Source organism: Quercus robur, chromosome 3 (genome assembly GCF_932294415.1).
Source record: "Quercus robur chromosome 3, dhQueRobu3.1, whole genome shotgun sequence".
Taxonomy (NCBI): Eukaryota; Viridiplantae; Streptophyta; class Magnoliopsida; order Fagales; family Fagaceae; genus Quercus; species Quercus robur.
Window position 1 is genome coordinate 9723974 of NC_065536.1, and position 21789 is coordinate 9745762.

Here is a 21789-nt window from a genome sequence, read left to right on the forward strand (position 1 = left end):
GATAAGAAATGGTAAAGAATGATATATTAAAAAGGAGAGCAACAAGAACATGATTTTAATTATAATTTGGCAGACAAGAGTATATCGGCCAACCTAATTAGTTGATGGGGATCCATAGAGGCGGCCCCAATTTAATTGGGACTAATGCTTAGAAAAATGATAATAATAGGAACATAACATTTTCAACATATAACTTAATACTTTTTTTTTTTTTTTTGGAGAAGGCATATAACTTAATACTTGATATAGTCTAATGTGATTAAAGAAATATTATTGCTTTCACTTGGATCCATTATTGATATTACTTTGATTTATTATGCACAAATCATAAACTAATCATATCAATAATTATAATTGTAAAAAATGTAGTGTCCTGATAGTTACCCAAAAAATAAAAATAAAAAACTAAGTTTAGTTTTAGAATATGTCATACGTCATGTGACACATGTTATTAGTTTTTTACCATCCTAATGGTGAAAAATTCAAGTTCTTATGGGGGCAATAACGTGGACCTAGCCCGATCGAGGTGGTTAAGAGATGTTATTACTATTAGAAATTGTTCTTTAAATGAGTTTCAAGACACATAACTAGTCAAAAGACTCAAAGTCACGGAAGGATGGCCCTTCTTTTTTACTCTACTCAATGACAGGTGGCATTCCATGGTTAACTAATAATTTGACCAACATTAATTAGAAAGAGGGGTAGCCATACACACCCATTACCAATTGATTAGTTCAAAAATTAGTCCAATTAAGAGTCTCATCCACTCATGAGTCATGACATGATGAGCTCACAAGAATACACACAGATGTATATAGATATTTGACCATTTTAATTAGAAAGAGGTGCCTTACCATTAGGAATACTTCAAATATTCTTGACAGAATAAAATGTAATCATCCCTAACTCAAATTCATGAACAAGATTGTAGTTTTAAGAGTTTATTTACAGGCAATGTGTACGGTTATTCATTTTGAAGGCAAGGTGTGTTCCATTAATAAACTACGATTGATGTGTGCCAAAGGTCCCAAAAGTCTAATTGGATGTTTGACAAATGAAACGGTGGCACTTGAACACCGGTGGGTTAGTGAAATTCTAATTATGAATTTATGACTACAGATTTGACACATAGATGAGGTATGATTAATAAGTTCTTTCAGTTTTGAATTTTAATTGTATATCCAATTGAATACTAGTTGTGGTGCACGAATCTATACATAGTTACATACACCCTTCCCTCTCTCTCTCAAAATAAAGTCAATTACTCAACATAAATACGTCAAACACAATACAGATCAACCATCTTAGCCAACAACCGGCAAAATACTAACGCATAATCCAGCTTCACTATCTTCTACCTTAAGTGCCTTAAAAAAAAATCTTCCACCTTATGAAAATAATAACAATAAAACTACATCTACCAAATCGAACTCCTTCGATCAGCATAATTATCCTTGCAATATATTAACCTTTTTATCCTCTTTAATCTCTCCCCCAAAACCCAAATTTTTTTAAAATGAAAAATCAATCAAAAGTAACACAAATCTTGCTCAACATGTGAACAAAAAAAAAAAAATCACATAACTAAAATAAATTCCATAAAATTCATATTGACGTAATTAATTATTAATCAAGGTTCAGATCCCAAATTGTCAGAAATTTCAGACACCCATTAGGACCCTGAATCCAATCTCATGCAGTAGTGGGATGGATATATATGATCATGTCAACCATATCCATATATACCCAGCATATATTACAAATTATATATATATAGAAAAGATTATTCAAAAAAAAAAAACAAAAAAAACACACAGATAGTCGTGTAATATTTTCAACCTTGGCAGCCGATTCATTTACATGGGCAACAGTTCCTCTTGACTGAGGTAAGAACAGCTAACTTGTCGAAGCTCGATCTGAAAAACGCATCGACCTCATCATAGTTCACGATTTCGGAAAACTGAACCTCGGAGAGTTTTCTTTTGCATGAGGATGCTCTTTTTGGTTTACGTGGCGCCGGGGGACAGTCTAGGATCGAGGGAATTCTGTGTTCCTTGGATGTTGGAGTCCGACAGTAGTATTCTACGTCATTTTCATCCTCGTTAATCTTTTGTGCCACAACTCCGATGTTGTTGTTGTCGCCACCGATGTTATTGAAGGCTTGGGGTGTTGATGAAGTTCGAGTCTTGACCGTGAGTAGACGGGTTTTCGACACGTCGTGTAAGAATTCGAGATCGGTGGACATGGTGGAGAGGTTGTGGTTTTGTTTTGTGAAGGGTTGGTAATGAGTCGAGAGGTGTGGAGTTTTATTTATGGAGAAAAGGACTTGGGATGGAGTGCTTTGGAAGATAAGAGAGAGAGAGGTCATTAGTGATTTAGTGGTTCTTATAGGAAAGTGACCTTGGAGTCTTATATATTATCTAAAGTAAAATTTACTGCAAATCTTAACATAAAATTTTATAAGATTTGTAAGATTTATATGTAAAATTTGTACCACTATTATTTAAGTTAAAATAGGTTGAGACATGGCACTTTGGGGGATATTTATAATTTTTTAAGTAATGTTAGGAATAAAATATTTTTCATATTTGTTCATATGATTTGTTTTAATTAATTAGAGTAATATTACTTTCACTTAAATGTACTATGAATATTATTTTTATTATGTATCAATTATAAAATATGTCAATAATTATGAAAAATATAATGTTCAATTTCTTTTCTTTTCTGGTTTGGAAAAGGGTGGTATTTCCATGTTTAATTGGGAGATGAGCTGGGCTAAGGCTGGTGGGATTTGGCTTATTATTATTATCATTATTTTTGTAGCAAAGGATTTGGCTTTTTTAGGTAACAACTAAAAGAGTAGGAAGCAGCCTTGCAGCTGAGAGATTTGGCTGAGCATAATTTGTTACTAACTTTGGCGTATAATTGGTGTTAAAAAGCAATTTTTACTCTTTTTTATCTGATTTGGAAATTGTCATATTGACATTCTGGACTGTAGAGTGAATGGTGATTAGTATTTTACATTTTTACCACTTATTTAATTACAATTATTTTATGTTGGTTGCTAATCTTTGTGTTACTTGCTTGAGTCAAATAGATATGCCTATGATACTAATTTTCCTATGACAAATAATTGTAGAATCTAAAACAATAAAGTTAACACCTTCAACACAATAGAAGTTGATAACATTCTTAAATTAGTTTATCAGTTATCACCTCACACATAGTCCTACTAATCTATAATTTAAATTTTTTTAATGACCCATGAGGTGATAAGTTAATTTGATAATGTAGTGAAATTATTGTGAATATTTTTGCTATTATTTGGATAGGATTTGAGTAACCCAATCCCGCGCAATTATGTATTTAAAATTTAAATTACTAAAATGATTTTATAATTAATTTTTCTTTACATTAAACTTACTTTTCTATAATAAAAGTAAGTGGGTCTCTATTTCTCTATTAAAATATTGTTCAATTCAGAGTAAAAGTGCCTACTAATGATTAAATTTTGTTAAATAGTATTTTAAATATTCAATTTTAAGTTAGCACAATTGCACAACACAACGTGATTCCTCCTATTCATATTAATAATAAATAAATAAATGATTCCTCTAACTCATGGTAAGATAAACGAAAATATTTGGGGCTTTTGGCCTTTCAAATATAAATGAATGTATTTGGGATTGGGATGGTGTTCCTAACATTTTGTCATGTTAAATAATCTTTAGAGGATTTGAGTTCGGAAAAGACTTTGTAGTTTTTAGTTTTAAATCTGACTCTTCCTAATAAATAAACACATATCCAAGTCGACGGAAAATAATTTTTGGTTGAATAAAAAGGATTTTTTCTCTTTTGAAATATAGGATAGAATAATTTTTTCCCTTATATTCCATGCATCCAAAAATATAATTGTTGAAAAGCTAATTAATTTAGCTACTGACACATATCCTGGGTCGCTGTTGCTTACTGGGGTGTAAATGTAAGGAAATTAATTACCTGTAAATCCGTACTATTTAAAAGCTATTTATTTAGATTTATGAACAATAAATAGACTAAACAAATCACTGAAATCAGTAACGTTTTAGAGCTGGCACCTTCTTGAATTTTATGAAAGTTAATTATGTGTTGATGTAGTTGTTAAACTAAAATATCTAAATGATAGTAAAGTCTCTGCCATTGATATATGAGTTGATGTACCGTGTACGTACAGCTTTTGAGTCGCTACTAAAATGATGAAGCAATAAAATTAGTAGTTGTGTGAGGAAGTTGCTTAGAACCATTCAGGGCCGGCCTGAGAAAATTTCAGGCCTAGGACAGGAAATTTAAGTGGGCCTTTTTTTTTTTTTAAATTGAAATAATTTTCATTTATTTATTTTATATTATAATTTTTTTGATATGCAAAATTACTAATTACCTTTTTTTTTTCAATTTAATTTTTCCTAACATATTTTCTTTTAAAAAAAAAATGTTTTCCTTAAGTCCTAACATCTACTTTTTGTAATTAAAAAAAAATATCGATAATTTAGTGGTTGGAGGTGAGAGTATTTTAAAATTTAAACCATAAACGTATTTGTTAGAAATATCAAAAAATGATAGTTCAGTTACAAGACTTTTAACAAAATTGTAAAATAAGTTTTAATTTAAGGTAAATAGAGTTATACAGTATACACGGTGAAGAAAAGTTGAAACAAACCTCCAAATTTGATATTAGTGTTGAGAGAGAGAGAGAGTTTTGTTTGTAGTCATGTGATAGATTGGGGGATAATATTGATAATCTATTGTGTGGGAGAGACTAAAAGAGACATAAAAAAAAAAATTTTAAAATCTCAAATTGGTATTGGAAACTGATCATTAATGAAAATTACATGTACTCAATTTTATTATCCCACAATTTTTGGGCTTTTTTGAAGTGAAAAATCTCACATTTTTCTTATTTTAAAAAAAATAATTATCACTTTAAAATATTTGGACTCCATTTTCTATTGGGGGCCCTAATTAATGGCCCAAGTAGCCTTGCCCAAGTGTCGGTCATGAAACCATAATAGTCATGGCTAAGGAATCTAAACAAAAGGCGGATGCTGTTTTTAATCCTACAAATCATAACATAAGTGGTGGGGTAGGAGTTGTTCAATCGGACCAATGTCACCTTCCAAACTAAAGATTTACTTAGGGAAATCCAGATTTCGGTTTGAGGGTTTTTGCTTAAGTTAGTTGGCTAGAGGAACCATGGTTTGACCCTAGCCCCAAAGTGAGGGTACAAACTCAGGTCTCATTGCATGATCTGGATTGAAGAGCTGGTTTCAAACAACGAAATCAATACAAGCTTCAAGCAAAGAACGCGATTCAGGGCCCCTATTCTTGTTTCAGTCTAGCCCTCAAGTTAAGGATCTCACTGCAGTGGCGGCGCCACATAGAGGTCAGGGTGGTCCCAGGACCACCCTGACCTGAAAAAAAAAAAAATTATATGTAATAATTAAACATTTTTTTATTTATCTACCCTTAAAAAAAAAAATAGGAACACCCTCAAAAAAATTAGGAACACCCTCAAAATTTTTTTATGCCAATAAAATTAAAGAGAGATGCTATGTCCACAATATTTTTACAATATTTTCATAACAAATCACAGATGGTTAGTTGTTATTAGTTCAAATTTGAACCTAGCACTAAGATTATTTTTTTATGACAACAATAATAACCAGTAAAAACCTATCACTTAGGATTTGTTGTAAAAATGTTATGAAAATGCCATGGACATATCATTTCTCAAAATTAAATTTTGGTGGATTATTTGTTACATTTCGGCCGGTACCAGTTTTTAGAAGAAAAAAAGAAAAATCCCTAAACGGACAAACTCATCAGCACAGCATGTCATTACTTGCGTCAAATGCCTAAAAAACAAATCCAACCATCGCAAAGGTCGCCCCTACTTCTTCTTCTTCCTTTTCTTCTTCTTCTTATTGTACTATTTTTGGTTGTTGTTTTTTATTATTTAATTACATATTTATGTTTTAATATTATAAAACAGTAATTGTTATGTAATAACTAAATGATCTAAGTGTCAAAAAAGAAAAACTAAATGATTTGTTTTATTTGAGGTTTACTTATTTGGATCAATAATTTTATGTTGTATAAGAAAATATAAATATAAATATATATTATTTTTAATATTTTTTAGAAACCCCGAAATACCCTGAAATGGTACGTCGAAATAGATCAGTATCAAAATATTCCGTTCTACTAAACAAATCGAAACAATGTCCAAAACAGTATTCATAACATTGCTTTCAAGCAAAAAGAAAAAGCTAAAAAAAAAAATTGAACTAAAATCTAAAAAAGAAAAAATTGTAATAGAGAATCTAAAGAAAAAAAAATTGTAACAGAGTAATCCCACCCAGGAACACCCTAAAAAATATTCCTAGAGTCGCCACTGTCTCACTGATTCATATATGGCTTTCCCAAGCATTCTTATTGGACCCTTATATCACCCATCAGCGTTTAATGCCTCCAACTATCAAGAGAAACGGGTTATTACAGGACCTCAAATTTTACCACAATTTTATGGATTCACCACTCTTACTTTATCACTCACAACTTGTCTTGTGAGTAAGTTGTGACAAATATTGTGGTTCTAGCATTTTCTTAGCTATTATATGTTATTTGACGTAAAAAGTTGTGGCAAGGGACAACTCAGCAGCCAGCACACCAATGCACTATATATATTTTGCAAAATGTCCTAACAGAGTGAATGAAATTATAATAACTGTATAGTCACAATTAATCACACATTTAATTTCATAATTTGTTGATTCATGCGATTGTGAGTGGTTGACATTTTTTTGTTTTGTGCAACTCACCATTTTATTTTGTTACTTACAATTGCACAAATTAGCAAATTATGAAATTGGGTATGGAAATGATGGTGTCCGTACGCCTACCAATGAAACTAAGCAGATAATTTCAAGTAAACAAACATTTCTTGTGAGGAGAAGTTTGCCATTGAATACCTTTACAAAACAAAAGAAATACAAAAAGAATTTTCTTCAACGAGAGGCATGGAAATATCCAACTTTACAATCCGAGAATCAGCAAGTGTTCTAGTAGTTTGGTGTAAAGGTAAACGAAGACCATTTATAAAGCAACCAATAGGTTCCCAAGTAACAAAAAAAAAAAAGAGAAGGGAACGCAAAACTCAAAAGTAGCTTATTATAATCCCACAACCAAAGCAAAGAATCTTAGGACACTTTTCTTCATCCTTTTGCCTATTTTCATATCTCCTTCAGAAGACAAAAATTCATGGATTATTGCCGCGTTGTTTTAGCCATAGTCGGCTTATCTTTCTCTTATTTCCTCTGTGTGCCAAACTTGAAGCAACGGCACAAGCAGCAAATCATAATAGAGAAGCTAAGAATGATTAGTGAGGCATTGGAACATGCTGAAGAGAGAGTGCTAAGGCTTCAAGAAAGACATGACAGGATTCTAAGCCAAATGTGCTCTTATTACTTTATCCATAACGAGCTTGAGGTATCATTGGCAGATGCTCGAGCTGTCTTGGATGAGGCAATGGAGTCTGCTGGTAATTTAAGGAGAATGCAAAGGAAGATTATTGGTTATTTCCCTGATGAAGTTGATGTGAAGGATATGTCAACATTGTCAAGCAGACCCCAACGACCAAGGGTCTGACTCTGATAAGGGCCATAAGGCCAAGGTCCATTAGAATTTCATAGTCCAGTTCATGCATAATATATAGCCCAATTAAAGAGCGAATGTCATCATGTACAATGCTGATGTATATATATTGTTAATGGGTTAGACATACATGATACATGTAAGAGAAATAATGTTGAATTCTGTCTTATCCTAACCACCTTTGATCAGGTTAGCTTTGTAAAATATTATGCTTATCTGATAATTCCTATTTCCTATTGCAATTTAAAATTTTATTAATAGCTGGTTCATAACTTTATATATTTAGTAAAATGAAAATATTAAAACTACTACCAATTTTATTATTAAAATCTTAAAATATGATATGACAATGAATGTGATTAGTATCACATCAATAACATAATAAATAAATTTCTTAATTACTTTTTTCGTATTATGTTTAAAAGTTGATACATTAGTTTACAAAGACTATGTAGTAAAATTTATAAAATTCCTAACAACGCTACTATAAAAGAAACATCAATGATCACACATTCAAAGCCTCCCACTGTTGCTGGTCACCCCCACCTCCCTTGGTCTTCAAAGTGAACTTAGATGGTGCAATCTTCAATGATTCAAGCGAGGCAAGTATTGGAGTGGTTATCTGATGTAGGGCATTTCAATTAACTATATGCCTATATCCTAATCTTCTTATAACTAATTAGTCAGTCAGTCAGTTAGTTAGATGATTTCTTAAGCATTTGCCAATAGGATTTAAATACTTGTCAACCATCTAGAAGCTATCAATGCCAAAATATAAGTAGCAAAATGTAAGCTCTTTCATTGTAAATCAATTTTGGTAATTGAATGAATTGTTAGCCTTTGTATGCTATTTGGAACTATGTGTTCTTGCAGAGGTACTTATCTACCTATCAATGTATTCTAATTAGCAACCCAGTCATTTCATTGCTTCTAAACTATATACAAACAACCCATCACATTCCCTGCATCATTATTCAAAACAATTTGGGTTTAACCATTGCTTCTTTATAAAAAAAGGTCCCCCTCCCCCCTTTGGGGGCTGATGTAGAAGCTTTGGCTATTGTTTGAGCCTTAGCCTTTGCTCAAGATATTGGCCTATCTTCCATCATTCCTAAGGAGATTCGAAAGTGGTCATGACTGTTGGAAATATTTTAGTGAATAAACAAGTTTTGATACAAAAAATAATATCCCAAATAATTAGCAATAACATAAAATAAAAAAGGAGTTTAGAACAATCTCACAATGCTATAGAATCACGTTGCGAAGGCGTTGTCCTTAAAGGTTGATTTATGTCACCCAAAGTTAAACTTGGTGCGATTGGTTCTCTTGGCCAAACAACCCCTCAGGATTAGACTATAGCGTCGACCTATGTGATGTACGCACTTCCACTCACAAAAGGTTTAAGAACAACCCTCAATTGCCTTTCCTTATAACAAATATTCTTGTAGAAAAAATATGTGAGAGAGAAAGATAGTAGACTTGTGTATTTCTAAAATATAGAGTAGTAAAAAAAACCCCTTTAGAAAGTGTGTTATGATGAGTATTATATAGGCTACTTATGAAGATAATAGTCTATAGTTATTGGTTACTAATAACCCTTAAAAGCCCAACGGTTATATTATCAATTATTGCCTAATGACTATTTTTCTCATAATTGTCCAACGGCTATTTTACTCATAAATTTCCAACGGTTATAAAATAAATAAAAATAAAAGTGTTTGGAACACACACTCACACCAACAATGACAGCTTTAGAAAGTAATGATGACTCCTTTGCCTCTTTTGGCCTCTTGATTATCGATGCTTGCTTGTTTATAGTTGCCTTTAATCATAATTCTTTTTCTCATGCTTGTAGACAATTTAATTTTGTAGCACATAACCTAGCTAGGCATGCAAGACATGTCAGTAGTTTATCTATGTGAATGAAGGATGTTCCTCTACACCTGATTGATGTATTTCTGGTTGATTGTATATGCTATTTGAAACTATGTGTTCTTGTAGAGGTACTTATCCACCTATCAATGTGTTCTAATTAGCAACCCAGTCATTTAATTGTTTCTAAACCATACACAAACAGTCCATCACATTCCCTGCATCATTATTCAAAACAATTTGGGTTTAACCATTGCTTCTTTATCAAAAAAGGTCTCCCTCCCCCTTTTGGTGGCCGATGTAGAAGCTATGGCTGTTGTTCAAGCGTTAGCCTTTGCTCAAGATATTGACCTATCTTCCATCATTCTTAAGGGAGATTCGAAAGTGGTCATGACAACTTTAGAAAGTAATGATGACTCCTTTGCGTCTTTTGGCCTCTTGATTATCGATGCTTGCTTGTTTATAGTTACCTTTAATCATAATTCTTTTTCTCATGCTTGTAGACAAGTTAATTTTGTAGCACATAACCTAGCTAGACATGCAAGACATGTCAATAATTTATTCGTATGAATGAAAGATGTTCCTCTACACCTGACTGATGTACTTCTGGCCAACTGTGTATGGTATTTGGAACTATGTGTTCTTGTAGAGGTACTTATCCACCTATCAATGTGTTCTAATTAGCAATCTAGTCATTTCATTGTTTCTAAACCATACACAAATAGCCCATCACATTCCCTGCATCATTATCCAAACAATTTGGGCTTAACCATCGCTTCTTTATCAAAAAAGGTCCCCCTCCCCCCTTTGGTGGCTAATGTAGAAGCTATGGTTGCTGTTCAAGCGTTAGCCTTTGCTCAATATATTGGTCTATCTTCCATCATTCTTAAGGGAGATTCGAAAGTGGTCATGACAACTTTAGAAAGTAATGATGACTCATTCGCCTCTTTTGGCCTCTTGATTATCGATGCTCGCTTGTTTATAGTTACCTTTAATCATAATTCTTTTTCTTATACCTGTAGACAAGTTAATTTTGTAGCACATAATCTAGTTAGGCATGTAAGACATGTTAGTAGTTTATCTGTATAAACAAAAGATTTTCCTCTATACCTGATTGATGTACTTCTGGCCGACTATTGCTGATTTTCTCTTTTCAATATGATTTGAATTTTCTTCTTAAAAAAATTATTGTTATGCATTAGCACTAAATAGACTATAGTATATTTCCATAAATCCCCTTATATGTATTTTTCTTTCAACCCTATGATTGCACACAAACATCCATACAATATATTAAAATGGAATTTGAATTAAGAATGTGAATTACACTCCAATTTTTGCCGATTGTCCAGAGTTCTAATTGCACTAGAATTTGATATGAAGTATTACATTTTCTTAACAGCCTTGTAGAATCAAGACTCAAAATCCCATCTTTCACTTAATAATATTGTTTTTTACAATTATTCCAATCATGCACTTTATTTTATTTTATTTTATTTTTTTTGAGAATCCGGCTTCAAATTTTATAAACTAAAATCAGCCAAAATCGGTTAAAAGTACATCAGCAACTTGTGGTGGAACATCCTCCATTCACACAGAAACACCATCAATAGTTTTTGCGTATTTTGCTAAAAAATGAGCAACTGAGTTTCCTGACCTATGAATGTGAAAAAAAGAAACACAATTACAAGAAACTAAATAATGCTTAATAATGCTTAAATCATGCACTTTATTTAAGTGTGAACAAGTTAAATATCATTCTTTCCCTAATATATGTATATTAATGATGATTAATTTGGTTTAACTCCTGTAATAGAAGCTTAAATTAATTTTATTTTGGCTTAATGTTCGGCCAAACATTGGCTAAACTTGGCCTAACCTTATCTTAATTTTAAATTCCAAATTAGTTAAGAAGCAATCCCATCTGCTATATCTCCAGCCGTCGGATCAGCATCTTATATCCCAGGAAAACAGCCTCACATGCGGATCGCCAGCATGTCAATAATAGCGGTCAGATCATATTCTCTCCAACCCAAAATCTCTCAGCCGTCAGATCTATACAGACCCATCCGTCATTTTGAAAAATCTCAAAGGACCATTTAGTCAATCCGAACACCCTTCCGCGCACCCAAAGAGAAACAAACTAAACAATCCCATTGGCCAAAACAAAAAAGCCACGGATCGCCAGCGTGTCGCACATATTAACCGTCCGATCCCCACTACCCATCGGTCATTTTATAAATTAAAAACAATCTCATTGGACAAAACCAAAATCACTCGGATTGCCAGCGTGGCACAACCCCACCCTATATAAATAGCCCCAAACCCCATCAACTCCACGCCAAAATTAGTTTCAAAACGAAGCGTTCCAAATAGTTGATTTACTCTTTGATTTTTCAGTTTCCCTCCAAAACGAATCGTTTTGTTTTGAAAATTTCGAATTGAAAAAAGAAAAAAATGGAGTCAGCGAAAACGACGACGAAGGGAGCGGGAGGAAGGAGAGGCGGAGATAGGAAGAAGGCGGTGTCGAAGTCGACTAAGGCGGGGCTCCAGTTCCCGGTGGGTCGGATCGGTCGGTTTTTGAAAAAGGGTCGTTATGCTCAGAGAACCGGTGTCGGGGCTCCGGTTTACCTCGCCGCTGTTCTTGAATATCTCGCCGCTGAGGTATCGCTCTCAGATCCGAAAATCTCTCTCTCTCTCTCTGTTCGTTTTAAATGTGTTCTTTGTGATTTCGTGTTTGGTAGGTCAGAAACTGATGGGAAAATTTAAGGAAAATGTATATTTCTGTTTATTGAAACTGTTTCTCACTCTCTGGCAAACAGATTTTGGTAGATGTTTTGGCTTTTTGGTGTTTGGTTGGTGAGAAAGTTAGGGAAAATGAAATGTAAAATTTAGTTTGTGAGTAACAGGAGAATTAAAAAGGAAACGGAAATGATAGTTTTTACTGTTTTTCATAATTTCTCTACACAATAGGGTTTGATTTCTCGTGTTAAAATTTGTTTGGACACCGAGAAAATTGAGGAAAATGTGTGGAAAGTAAATTTTTAGGTCACAGGCTTCTCTGTTTCATAAACAAAAACAAAATTCTTAGATTTAAAATTCAAATTCCTTTCTTGTACTTCATTTTCTCGGCATCCAAACACCTCTCTCTCTCTAATGATTTTGATTTTTTGGGTTGAAATGCAGGTGCTGGAGCTGGCAGGAAACGCGGCACGTGACAACAAGAAGACCAGGATCAACCCGCGGCACGTGCTGCTCGCCGTGAGGAACGACGAGGAGCTCGGAAAGCTCCTCCAGGGCGTGACCATTGCCAGCGGTGGTGTTCTTCCCAACATCAACCCAGTGCTGCTGCCAAAGAAGAACGCTTCTACTGAAGCTGGCGAGAAGACCCCCAAGGCAGCCAAGTCACCCAAAAAGGCCTAGAGACTCGTGAAAATTTCCCACATAATGAAATAGAAATTTAGTTGCTTTGCTTTTGTTGATGTATAATGATCTCAATCTTTGAGATCCTTTTGGTTTTTGTTGGTTTAGGTTCTACTAGTAGTTGTGGGTATTTTTCAATTTGTAGTTATTTGGTGAATATTTTGTAGTTGGGTATATTTTGAAGTATTTAATGGAAAAATCTTCTCTGTTCTAGCTCCAAGTGATTTGGTTTGAGGTTGTTTAATGTTGAAGTCATGAGATGATGAAAGATTAAAATTGGTTTCAATGGTTCCTATGCTATCACCCTTGTACTTAAAAATTATATAAAATTATATTTTTATATAATTTGTTAAGATAATTAGATTAGTATCATTCTAAGGGTTCGTTGTTCACATTGTTGATTTTTTTATTATGTATTTATGTATCACAAGAAGTTAGATTAGTATTTGAAATAAGGTTATGAGAATTTTTTTTTTTTTTTTGAAAAGGTTATGAGAAATTTAGTTGTTTGATTTTTTGTGTATGAAATATAATTAGACATGAATACAAAGTAAGGTGTTTACTTTATGTTTTGTTTGTAAAGGGCTTTTGTTTATTTTGTTAATGCTTAAGATATTTAAGTTTTAAATTTTTTTTTCCAATTATCAAATTATAATAATTAAACTCTAATCTTTGTTTTAAATGTAAAGATTTTTTTTTTTAAATTTTTAATTTTGTAATGAAAAATTTTTAGGATTATAATTAATTTTATATTTATTTTTACAACTTTTTGATATGTTTAATTGTGATTAATGGAAAAAATGATGATTTGTGTAAGATAATTTCAAAAATAATTGTGGTCTTATAATAGTGAAAAATAAATAAAATAAGAAAAATTGATTCGGTTTTTAAAATTAAATATAACAAAATTATTGCATAGTTTGGGAGTACATTTCTTTCCTTTCTTTGTGTTTTGTGTTAATTTTTTTTTTTTTTTTTTGGGTTTGTTTTTAAAAGAAAAAACTTCGGCCTATCATATTGATATATTATAATTCAATTAAATCCTACATGACCTACTGTCCTATAGGCCCTCCCTAGTTTTTCTCTACTAATAATAATAATAATTAAAAAAAGAAAAAAAAAAAGTAAGAAGGCGGGTTTTAACTAGGGTTTTGAATCAAACACAGCTGCTCTTTCTTTTGTGGTCTTCTGCTTTCATCGAAGCTATGTCCATTTTTCTGGTACTCTTCTTCTGTTTCATCTTCTCATTTTTATTTCCGAACCTCGTTTCATTAATATTCTCACAGTGCCAATTTTTTTTTTTCATTTTTTATCTAATTTTTTCAGAAACAATTTTGTGGCAGAGAAAGCTCTCAATTTCCAATAGAAACTCTCTCCTTCGCATCATAGCAATCGCTTCTGCCGGGTCGGGTCTTTTGTATGCCAATAGCAACTCAAATTCCAGTAAGCTTCTAATTTTCTTTTCTGGGTTTTGATTCTTTTACCACTTCTTTGCTTTTTTTTTTTTTTTTTTTTTTTTTTTTTTTTTTTTGTATAATTGAGAAGTATTAAAGTTTAAATTTTGATTCTTTCTTTGTGGGTCTCTCTTGAAATAGAAAACTGAGAATTGTGTTTTATTTAGTATGTTCTGAAATCAAACAGACCACAACAATTCCAATTGGTTCTTTATAAATAAAACATCTTATATGCTTTTGTTATGATAAATTTTAGGAGCAAATGTAGCTAAAGTTTAAATTTTGATTCTTTCTTTATGGGTCTTTCTTGAAATACAAAACTGAGAATTGGGTTTTATTTAGTATGTTATTAAATCAAACAGACCACAACAATTCCAATTGGTTCTTTATAAACAAAAATCTTATATGCTTTTGTTATGATAACATTTTAGGAGCAAATGTAGCAGTGAAGGTTCCTGTGGCTCTGCAGGAATCACTATCGCAACCATGGCGAATTACGCAATACATATTTCCCTGCCCTTCGTTACTTTCATCGGATCAATGGCAACCTGGTTTGTTCTTAAATTTTATTTGGCAATAGATTGTGTCCTATTTATGTATATATATGTTTTTCGGTTCAATTCGAGCTTGAAATTGTAGGAATGCTTCCATTATTTTCTTCTAGAGTTGGTTCGGCTCCATCATCGGATATAAAGAAAGACAATTCTGGGGCAGTTGGAGGTGACCCCAAACCATGTTGCAATTGTTTGGGGAGAGATACAATTGCAAATGCTGCCGCTAGGGTTGGTCCTGCTGTAGTAAATCTTTCGGTTCCACAGGGTATATATTTTGGGTGGTTGTATATGTTTGAGATTTAGTTAATTTGTTTAAAAATAGTATCTAACAGTTGTTTGTGATCTTTGTGTTTGATAGGTTTCTATGGCATCACTAATGGAAAGAGTATAGGGTCAGGAACTATAATTGATCAGGATGGTACAATTTTAACATGTGCTCATGTTGTGGTTGATTTTCAAGGCATGAGGGGTTCAGTCAAAGGAAAGGTCAGTGTCTTTAGTGCTTTGTATGTGTTGTCTCCCTTAATAACTTGTAATATTGATATTCTCTAGTAGTTTTGGTCCAGCATTCAGCAATGCAAATGGTTGAGGGTTGAAATCTGATGGATAAGTAGATGTGTGGAGAGTGCATGCATTGATTGTTTGTCTTTGCCTATGTTATCCCTGAAAGTTGTGCACAACATAAGTAGGAAAAAAGGTTAAGTTTTGAACTTTCAGTACGATGCGTGCTGTTGCTTTATCAGTTTCTTTATATATTGGACTCATCATTTCTCTGTCTATTTAAGTTGTTTAGAATTTTAAGATATCATTGAATAGTTTTAGTATTGAGATATACACCTCATACTGATGTCTGAACAATTGTTGCAGGTAGATGTGACTTTGCAAGATGGTCGGACATTTGAAGGTACAGTAGTAAATGCTGATTTACATTCTGATATTGCAATTGTAAAGATACATTCAAAAACCCCGCTTCCGACTGCAACACTTGGCTCTTCCAGTAAGCTTCGTCCTGGGGACTGGGTTGTTGCTATGGGATGTCCACTTTCTCTTCAGAATACCATCACAGCTGGTATTGTTAGGTATTCAGAATAAATTCAAACATTACAAAATTTCTATGTACTTTTATCCATTATATATGTGTGTGTGGATTACATGGTTTTAAAAGAGTCTACCTGTCAAAAATTCTTGGACCATTTACAGATTTATGGTAGTATGTGTTGTCGGCACTCAAGTGACCTCATGTGTCATGTACTTCATTTTGGTATAATATGATAGATCTCATGCTGGGGCTTAGATTAATGAATCTATAAATTACTGATTCTTAATGCCTTCTCTCATATTGTTCCCTCTGGATGTAGTTGTGTTGACCGTAAAAGCAGTGACTTGGGCCTGGGCGGAATACGGAGAGAGTATTTACAGACGGATTGTGCAATTAATGCGGTAAGACTGTGTGTGCGCGCACACGTGTCTTTAGAGGGTTTAGAGTTGAGATGGTTGAAGTTGTTTTCATTTAAATTTATGACCCTAAGGGGATGCACTATTAGTTAGGGATCATGCCTCATAAAATGAATGTCACTAGTTTGAATCTTCCCTTCTTCTCTGGGGCCAAAAAATCTATGTATATATAGTCTTGGAGGCTTTGTTATGTATTTGACATTGTTTTTTTCTACTTAATATGGCATAGGGAAATTCTGGGGGGCCCCTTGTCAATGTTGATGGAGAAATTATTGGTGTAAATATTATGAAAGTGCTTGCTGCTGATGGACTGAGTTTTGCTGTTCCAGTTGATTCGGTCTTTAAAATTATACACCATTTCAAGAAAAGTGGGTATGTTCTTATATTTTTGCATGGGACTACTTATTTTAAGCATAAAATCAGTAATTGGAAATTTTGTTTGTATAGTGTTCATGTGGAATAATTCATTTATTGTCAGATTTTAAATCTTGAGTGAGTGCGCTTGCAAAAGTTTGTTTGATGAAATATTGTCCACATTTTATCAAACCCTTCATTTTCTCATTGTGTCAAAGATATTTCCAATTTATACATTTGGATTAAATTTTTCGAATGTCCTATGGATTAGTGGCACCTTCCCCTCCCTTAAGTTTGGTATGGGTGTGGTTGGGGGTTTGTGTTTCCTTTGTGTGTGAGTAAATTTCTGAAGGAAAAAAGAAGAAGAAAAAGTGTGGATTAAGTTGCATTGAAATACTCAGTACATACCTGTAGCTCCCAATTGATGTGTAAACAACAGACAACTCTGATTCTTCCCCCAATCAATAGGAGCTACTTGTGCTTAAAATTTCATAGATGCTTCTGTCACAAGAGTTATTGATGAAATTTCTATACATGACAATCTCTCTCTCTCTCTCTTTGTGGTTATTAGAGCATTGTCCTATGAGCTACATATTGGTAGGCTTAAACCCCTTTTAAGGTTTTATTCTAGGCTTCTTCTCATGTTGTTTAATCACCTACTTTGCCAAAGAGCACTAGCTGAAATGACACTTCCTCACAAAAATGAGTGGAGGGGGAGGTTGTGGTTTCAAAATACTTTTTTTGGGTTTTAGGTAAATAAAAAAATTGTGGTTTCAAAATGTATGGGTGCACAAAAGGAAGGATTTTATTCTAGGTTTCTTGTATGATCCCAAAAGACTTCTTAAGATTCATTTGAAAGCATCTACTTATCCCAAAAAAAAAAAGATTCATTTGACAGCATCACAACTGTATGAGCACACGTAATAGATGGTAATCTTGTGCAGAAGGGTGGTTCGACCTTGGCTTGGACTGAAAATGGTTGATCTTAACGAGATGATCATTGCACAGCTTAAAGAAAGAGATAACACATTTCCAAATGTCAATAAGGGTGTTCTTGTACCTATGGTATGTCCTCTAATTGTTTCCTCCCCCAATCTTATTTTGTAAAACCAAATGAAAAAAAAATCTTATAAGACGGTCTCATGACACCTCCCTCTCACAACATTTGTGGGTCCCATATGCTATGAGAGGGTGGTCCCATGAGATACCCTTTCGTATTATAATGTACTTGGCCATGTTTTATGAAGGGTTATATGTTATACTTGAAAATATATCTAAGATCACAATAATTTGTTCTTTTTGGGTGATGCATGTTTTATTAATTTCTTTACTTATTTGCAAAATTACTCTTCAGATTCTTATCTCGATGGATTTTTGCTGGCTACATGTAGGGTTTACAATCACTGGTTTGTAGAAACTGGGTTGGATATAGTGAACTGCTTCCCCTCCCCCCACCCCCTCTTTCAAAGATATTAACCTTGTCTGTCACACTAGGATGGGAAAAATGGTATTGGGTCTGTGACCAAATATTTTTATTGACTTTTGCTTTGTTTTGACAGAGGCTTAGTTTAGATTTAAGGTCTGGATGGGGCCTGACTTTTGAGGGTAGTATGCTATGCTTTCTAGTGAACCCTACTCTGACCAAAAGACTAGAGGCTCAAAAGGAACTACAGATATATTTTGCTGTGGTTGGTCTTTTGTTTGCATGAACTGATATTTTAACAGTGATTTTAGTTAATGTCAATCAGATCCAGGTTAGGATTTGGGTTGGGTTTATCTGGTTGAGTGGGTGGCTTCCCACTAAAGCAGTGGTAGGCAAAATATATTTTTGATGTTTCCATTTAAAATTAAATCTGTAATAGTATGCCTTGACGTGTGAGTTGATTTTATTTATTTAGGAATTCTGTTCCCTTCTGGCTTCTGCCATATTAACAAATGGAAGGAATATGCACTAATTCCATGCTGTGAAATAGAATTTGTGGTATCCTAAGGATTTCCTGATGATATGACGTTGTTGATAAAAATCAAGAAAAAGGCATCTTCTCACTCTGATGGTTTTCTGATTGTTTTACTAGGTGACTCCTGGATGCCCTGCTGATCGTGCTGGATTTCGTCCTGGCGATGTTGTGATTGAATTTGATGGGAAACCTGTTGAAAGCATCAAGGAGGTATTTGGGACCTTAATGGATGTCAGTAGGAGGAAATTATGCATTTTGCAATGAGAAGTGAAAAACACTAAAATATTTAATGGCTGGAATTTGAGCAGTTCATGATTAATGGAGAACCTTAATCTTAGATTGTTATGCATTTTCCTTTGATTAAACCACAATTTAGTGGCTTCTGGCAGGAATTCTGGTCCTGAGGGCCTCATAAGGGATTTATGATTGAATGTGTTGATTGTCAGAATATTTTAAGTCTGTGATGAGAAACTAAAGGATATTGAAAGAGAATATAACTTACCTTCCGAAAAAAGGAAGGGAGAATATAACATGATACATGTGGTGTGCAAAAATTTCCAATTTAATTGAGTTTGGGTTCTTAAAACTCATGCTTTTGTCTAATTGAGTTTGTTGCTTACTATTTTTATGATTATGATTCTGATGGTCTATACAATTTGTGAATTGTTGCAGATTATTGAAATAATGGGGGACAGAGTTGGAGTACCCATGATAGTGGCTGTGAAAAGAGCTAAGGATAATTTGGTCACTTTGACAGTAATTCCAGAGGAATCCAAATCAGATATGTGACAGATAACTACTCTCCTATTCAAGACATATACATTGGTTAGATCTTTTGTATTACCAGTACATTAGCAGGAGAGTTTCATAATTTAACCTTTAGGTTTCTTTTTTTAAAACTTATTACTTATAATTTTTTTTAATCTTTAGGTTTCTAGTTTTCGTGTTCTTTTTAGCTTATTCCTTTAGGCTTTGTTTAGGAGTTCATAAAGGAATGAAATGGAATGTTAAAAAAGGAAGGAAAATGAATGGAGTGGAATGTATTTAAGTAAGAGAAATGAATAGAGTTGAATTAAGTGGCATTGTTTGGATGTTTTAAAATAAAGAAATGGAAAAGAATGAAAATGAATGGAATGTAAGTAATATTGTTTGGGAGTAACATAGAGGGAAATGAATGTAATCATTTTATGACAATATTACTATTAGATTTTTATTTTAAATTAAAGGATTAAATATATAGGGGTATTTTGGGAGTTTTAGTAAAAAATTTATTAAATCTAATTCCATTCCTCTCAAATTCTTCCTAATTTCAGGGGGAATGAAAATTTGAAATTTTAAAGGAATAAAGAAGAATGTGTGTTCCTTTTTACTCATTCCGTTTCTTCTCATTTAAACTCTCAAATAAGGGAGTGAACTTTTCATTCTCTCTATTAGAACTCCCAAACAAGAGAAGGAAGAATATTATAAAATTATTTTTTCTATTCCTTTCCATTTCATTCATTCTTTTCAAATTATTCTAAAATTTATGCTAGTGGGAAATACATTCTTTATCAATCACTTCTCTCAGACCTTGCAAACGTGAGAGCTTTGTGCTCAGAGTACGACTTGTTCTTTCTTGTATTTTCCTTTAGTGATCTTAGCACTTGCACCAACGTGTAAGGAATTTAATCTAATTGCAAATGGACATGCACATATGTGCACACTTATTAGATCTTAGGTTTTCAAAGAATAAACTTGACTTGACCCGACCAGTTTTCTTCTCTCATTCTTGTTTTGTTTATTTTCTGTTCTATGTTTCTGGGCTGAGTTTCTAGGTATGTGTAGGTACACATGCTTCATGCATGCATACGCCAACAAATGGGATTCGCACGCATACCCTATGTATGCGCATGTACACTCGTGCCCAGAAACCTAGATTATGTTTTTCTTTGTTTTTACTTGTTTTCTTTCATATGTTTAGCCTTGGTTTGGTCTGTTTTTCCCATATTTGAGTCCTGAAATCAGTTGTTTAACATGTTTTGTATTAGATGAATGATTAGGGTTTATACCTTTTTGGATACCATGAACATGCATATGAACATAAACATGCATTGATGCATAGGTGTTGTGATATAGTAAGGTAAATGAGGTAAGTCATACATTGACCGCATGAACATGCGTTTGAGTGTTTGAACATGAGTTATTTAAATATTAATAGTATGCTTGGTTGAATGTCATGAGGATTTGGTTGATGTTTATGTTTGGTTTTATCTTATTGATGTTACTGCCTTGTGATATGTTTACTGCCCTTAGTGGATCTGAATTTTGTTGTAATAGATGAATGCTAGGTTTGGGGATGATATGCCATGTTGTCTAAAAGTTTGTATGAATTTAGAATATCGTATTAGAAGACCCTTTGATGGGATTAGGATTTGGAACACAATGAGTGGAGGCTGACTTACGGGTCGGGTGGGGTTAGGTGCCTAATACCTTCTCATCCCCATATCTAAACTTTTGACACGTGTTCTGATAAAGATTAGTCCTTCCACAAAGACACTATATACATGATTCCTAGACCTAATCTAGGTGGTGGCTCTATCTACACCCTCTATCACGGTCCATTCTAGGATGAGGCGTACTTTCCATGTGAAGACCCAAAACTTGTTGTGGACGCTTACGCCCACAACAAGCGGCATGCCTATGTCATTAGTTTGCTCCCCCATTGTACGCTTTGTTTAAGAGAAGTGTGCATAGGTGGGGCTAGGGTATTGACCAAAACTATTGGATTGTCTCTATAGTCTTTCAGCATTGCCACGCATGGCAACACTGAAAGAGGGAAACTGTAGACACCCCATTTCGTTCTGACCTATACCCTAGCCTCCCGGTCTAAATGACGAGAAATCGAATTACTACCAAAATGATCAGTGGCATGTGTGGAACCCAATGACTTAATAGAGCCCAAAATGTCATCCAAGAAACCAACCCTAAGCCCAAAATCCATTTTCAAGCCCAATACCCATTTTAAAGCCTAATTTCCAAAGGGCTTAC

At 33.5% G+C, this 21789-nt stretch overlaps 3 protein-coding genes across 4 annotated transcripts; 2 read left to right on the top strand and 1 right to left on the bottom strand.

The window, feature by feature from the left end:
- Window positions 1-1590: 1590 nt before the first annotated feature.
- On the bottom strand, window positions 1591-2360 carry LOC126716975 (cyclin-dependent protein kinase inhibitor SMR1-like). The gene has a single exon (XM_050418051.1). The coding sequence runs from the start codon at window positions 2243-2245 to the stop codon at window positions 1853-1855; it is 393 nt and encodes a 130-aa protein (XP_050274008.1). The 5' UTR covers window positions 2246-2360; the 3' UTR covers window positions 1591-1852.
- A 9531-nt stretch (window positions 2361-11891) lies between these two features.
- On the top strand, window positions 11892-13207 carry LOC126716974 (histone H2A.1). The gene is made up of 2 exons (XM_050418050.1): window positions 11892-12228; window positions 12751-13207. Exons 1-2 carry the CDS (start codon window positions 12022-12024, stop codon window positions 12985-12987), a joined length of 444 nt encoding a protein of 147 aa, XP_050274007.1. The 5' UTR covers window positions 11892-12021; the 3' UTR covers window positions 12988-13207.
- An 885-nt stretch (window positions 13208-14092) lies between these two features.
- Window positions 14093-19845, top strand: LOC126716973 (putative protease Do-like 14). 2 transcript variants are annotated; one of them, XM_050418049.1, is made up of 11 exons: window positions 14093-14207; window positions 14314-14430; window positions 14873-14992; window positions 15081-15260; window positions 15354-15481; window positions 15863-16074; window positions 16354-16435; window positions 16680-16822; window positions 17749-17869; window positions 18880-18972; window positions 19435-19845. In XM_050418049.1, the coding sequence occupies exons 4-11, from the start codon at window positions 15083-15085 to the stop codon at window positions 19549-19551; spliced, it is 1074 nt and encodes a 357-aa protein (XP_050274006.1). In that variant the 5' UTR covers window positions 14093-14207; window positions 14314-14430; window positions 14873-14992; window positions 15081-15082; the 3' UTR covers window positions 19552-19845. The 2 variants fall into 2 exon arrangements, with proteins under 2 accessions (XP_050274006.1, XP_050274005.1); XM_050418048.1 differs by having other exon boundaries at window positions 14109-14207; window positions 14331-14430.
- The last annotated feature ends 1944 nt before the right edge of the window (window positions 19846-21789 follow it).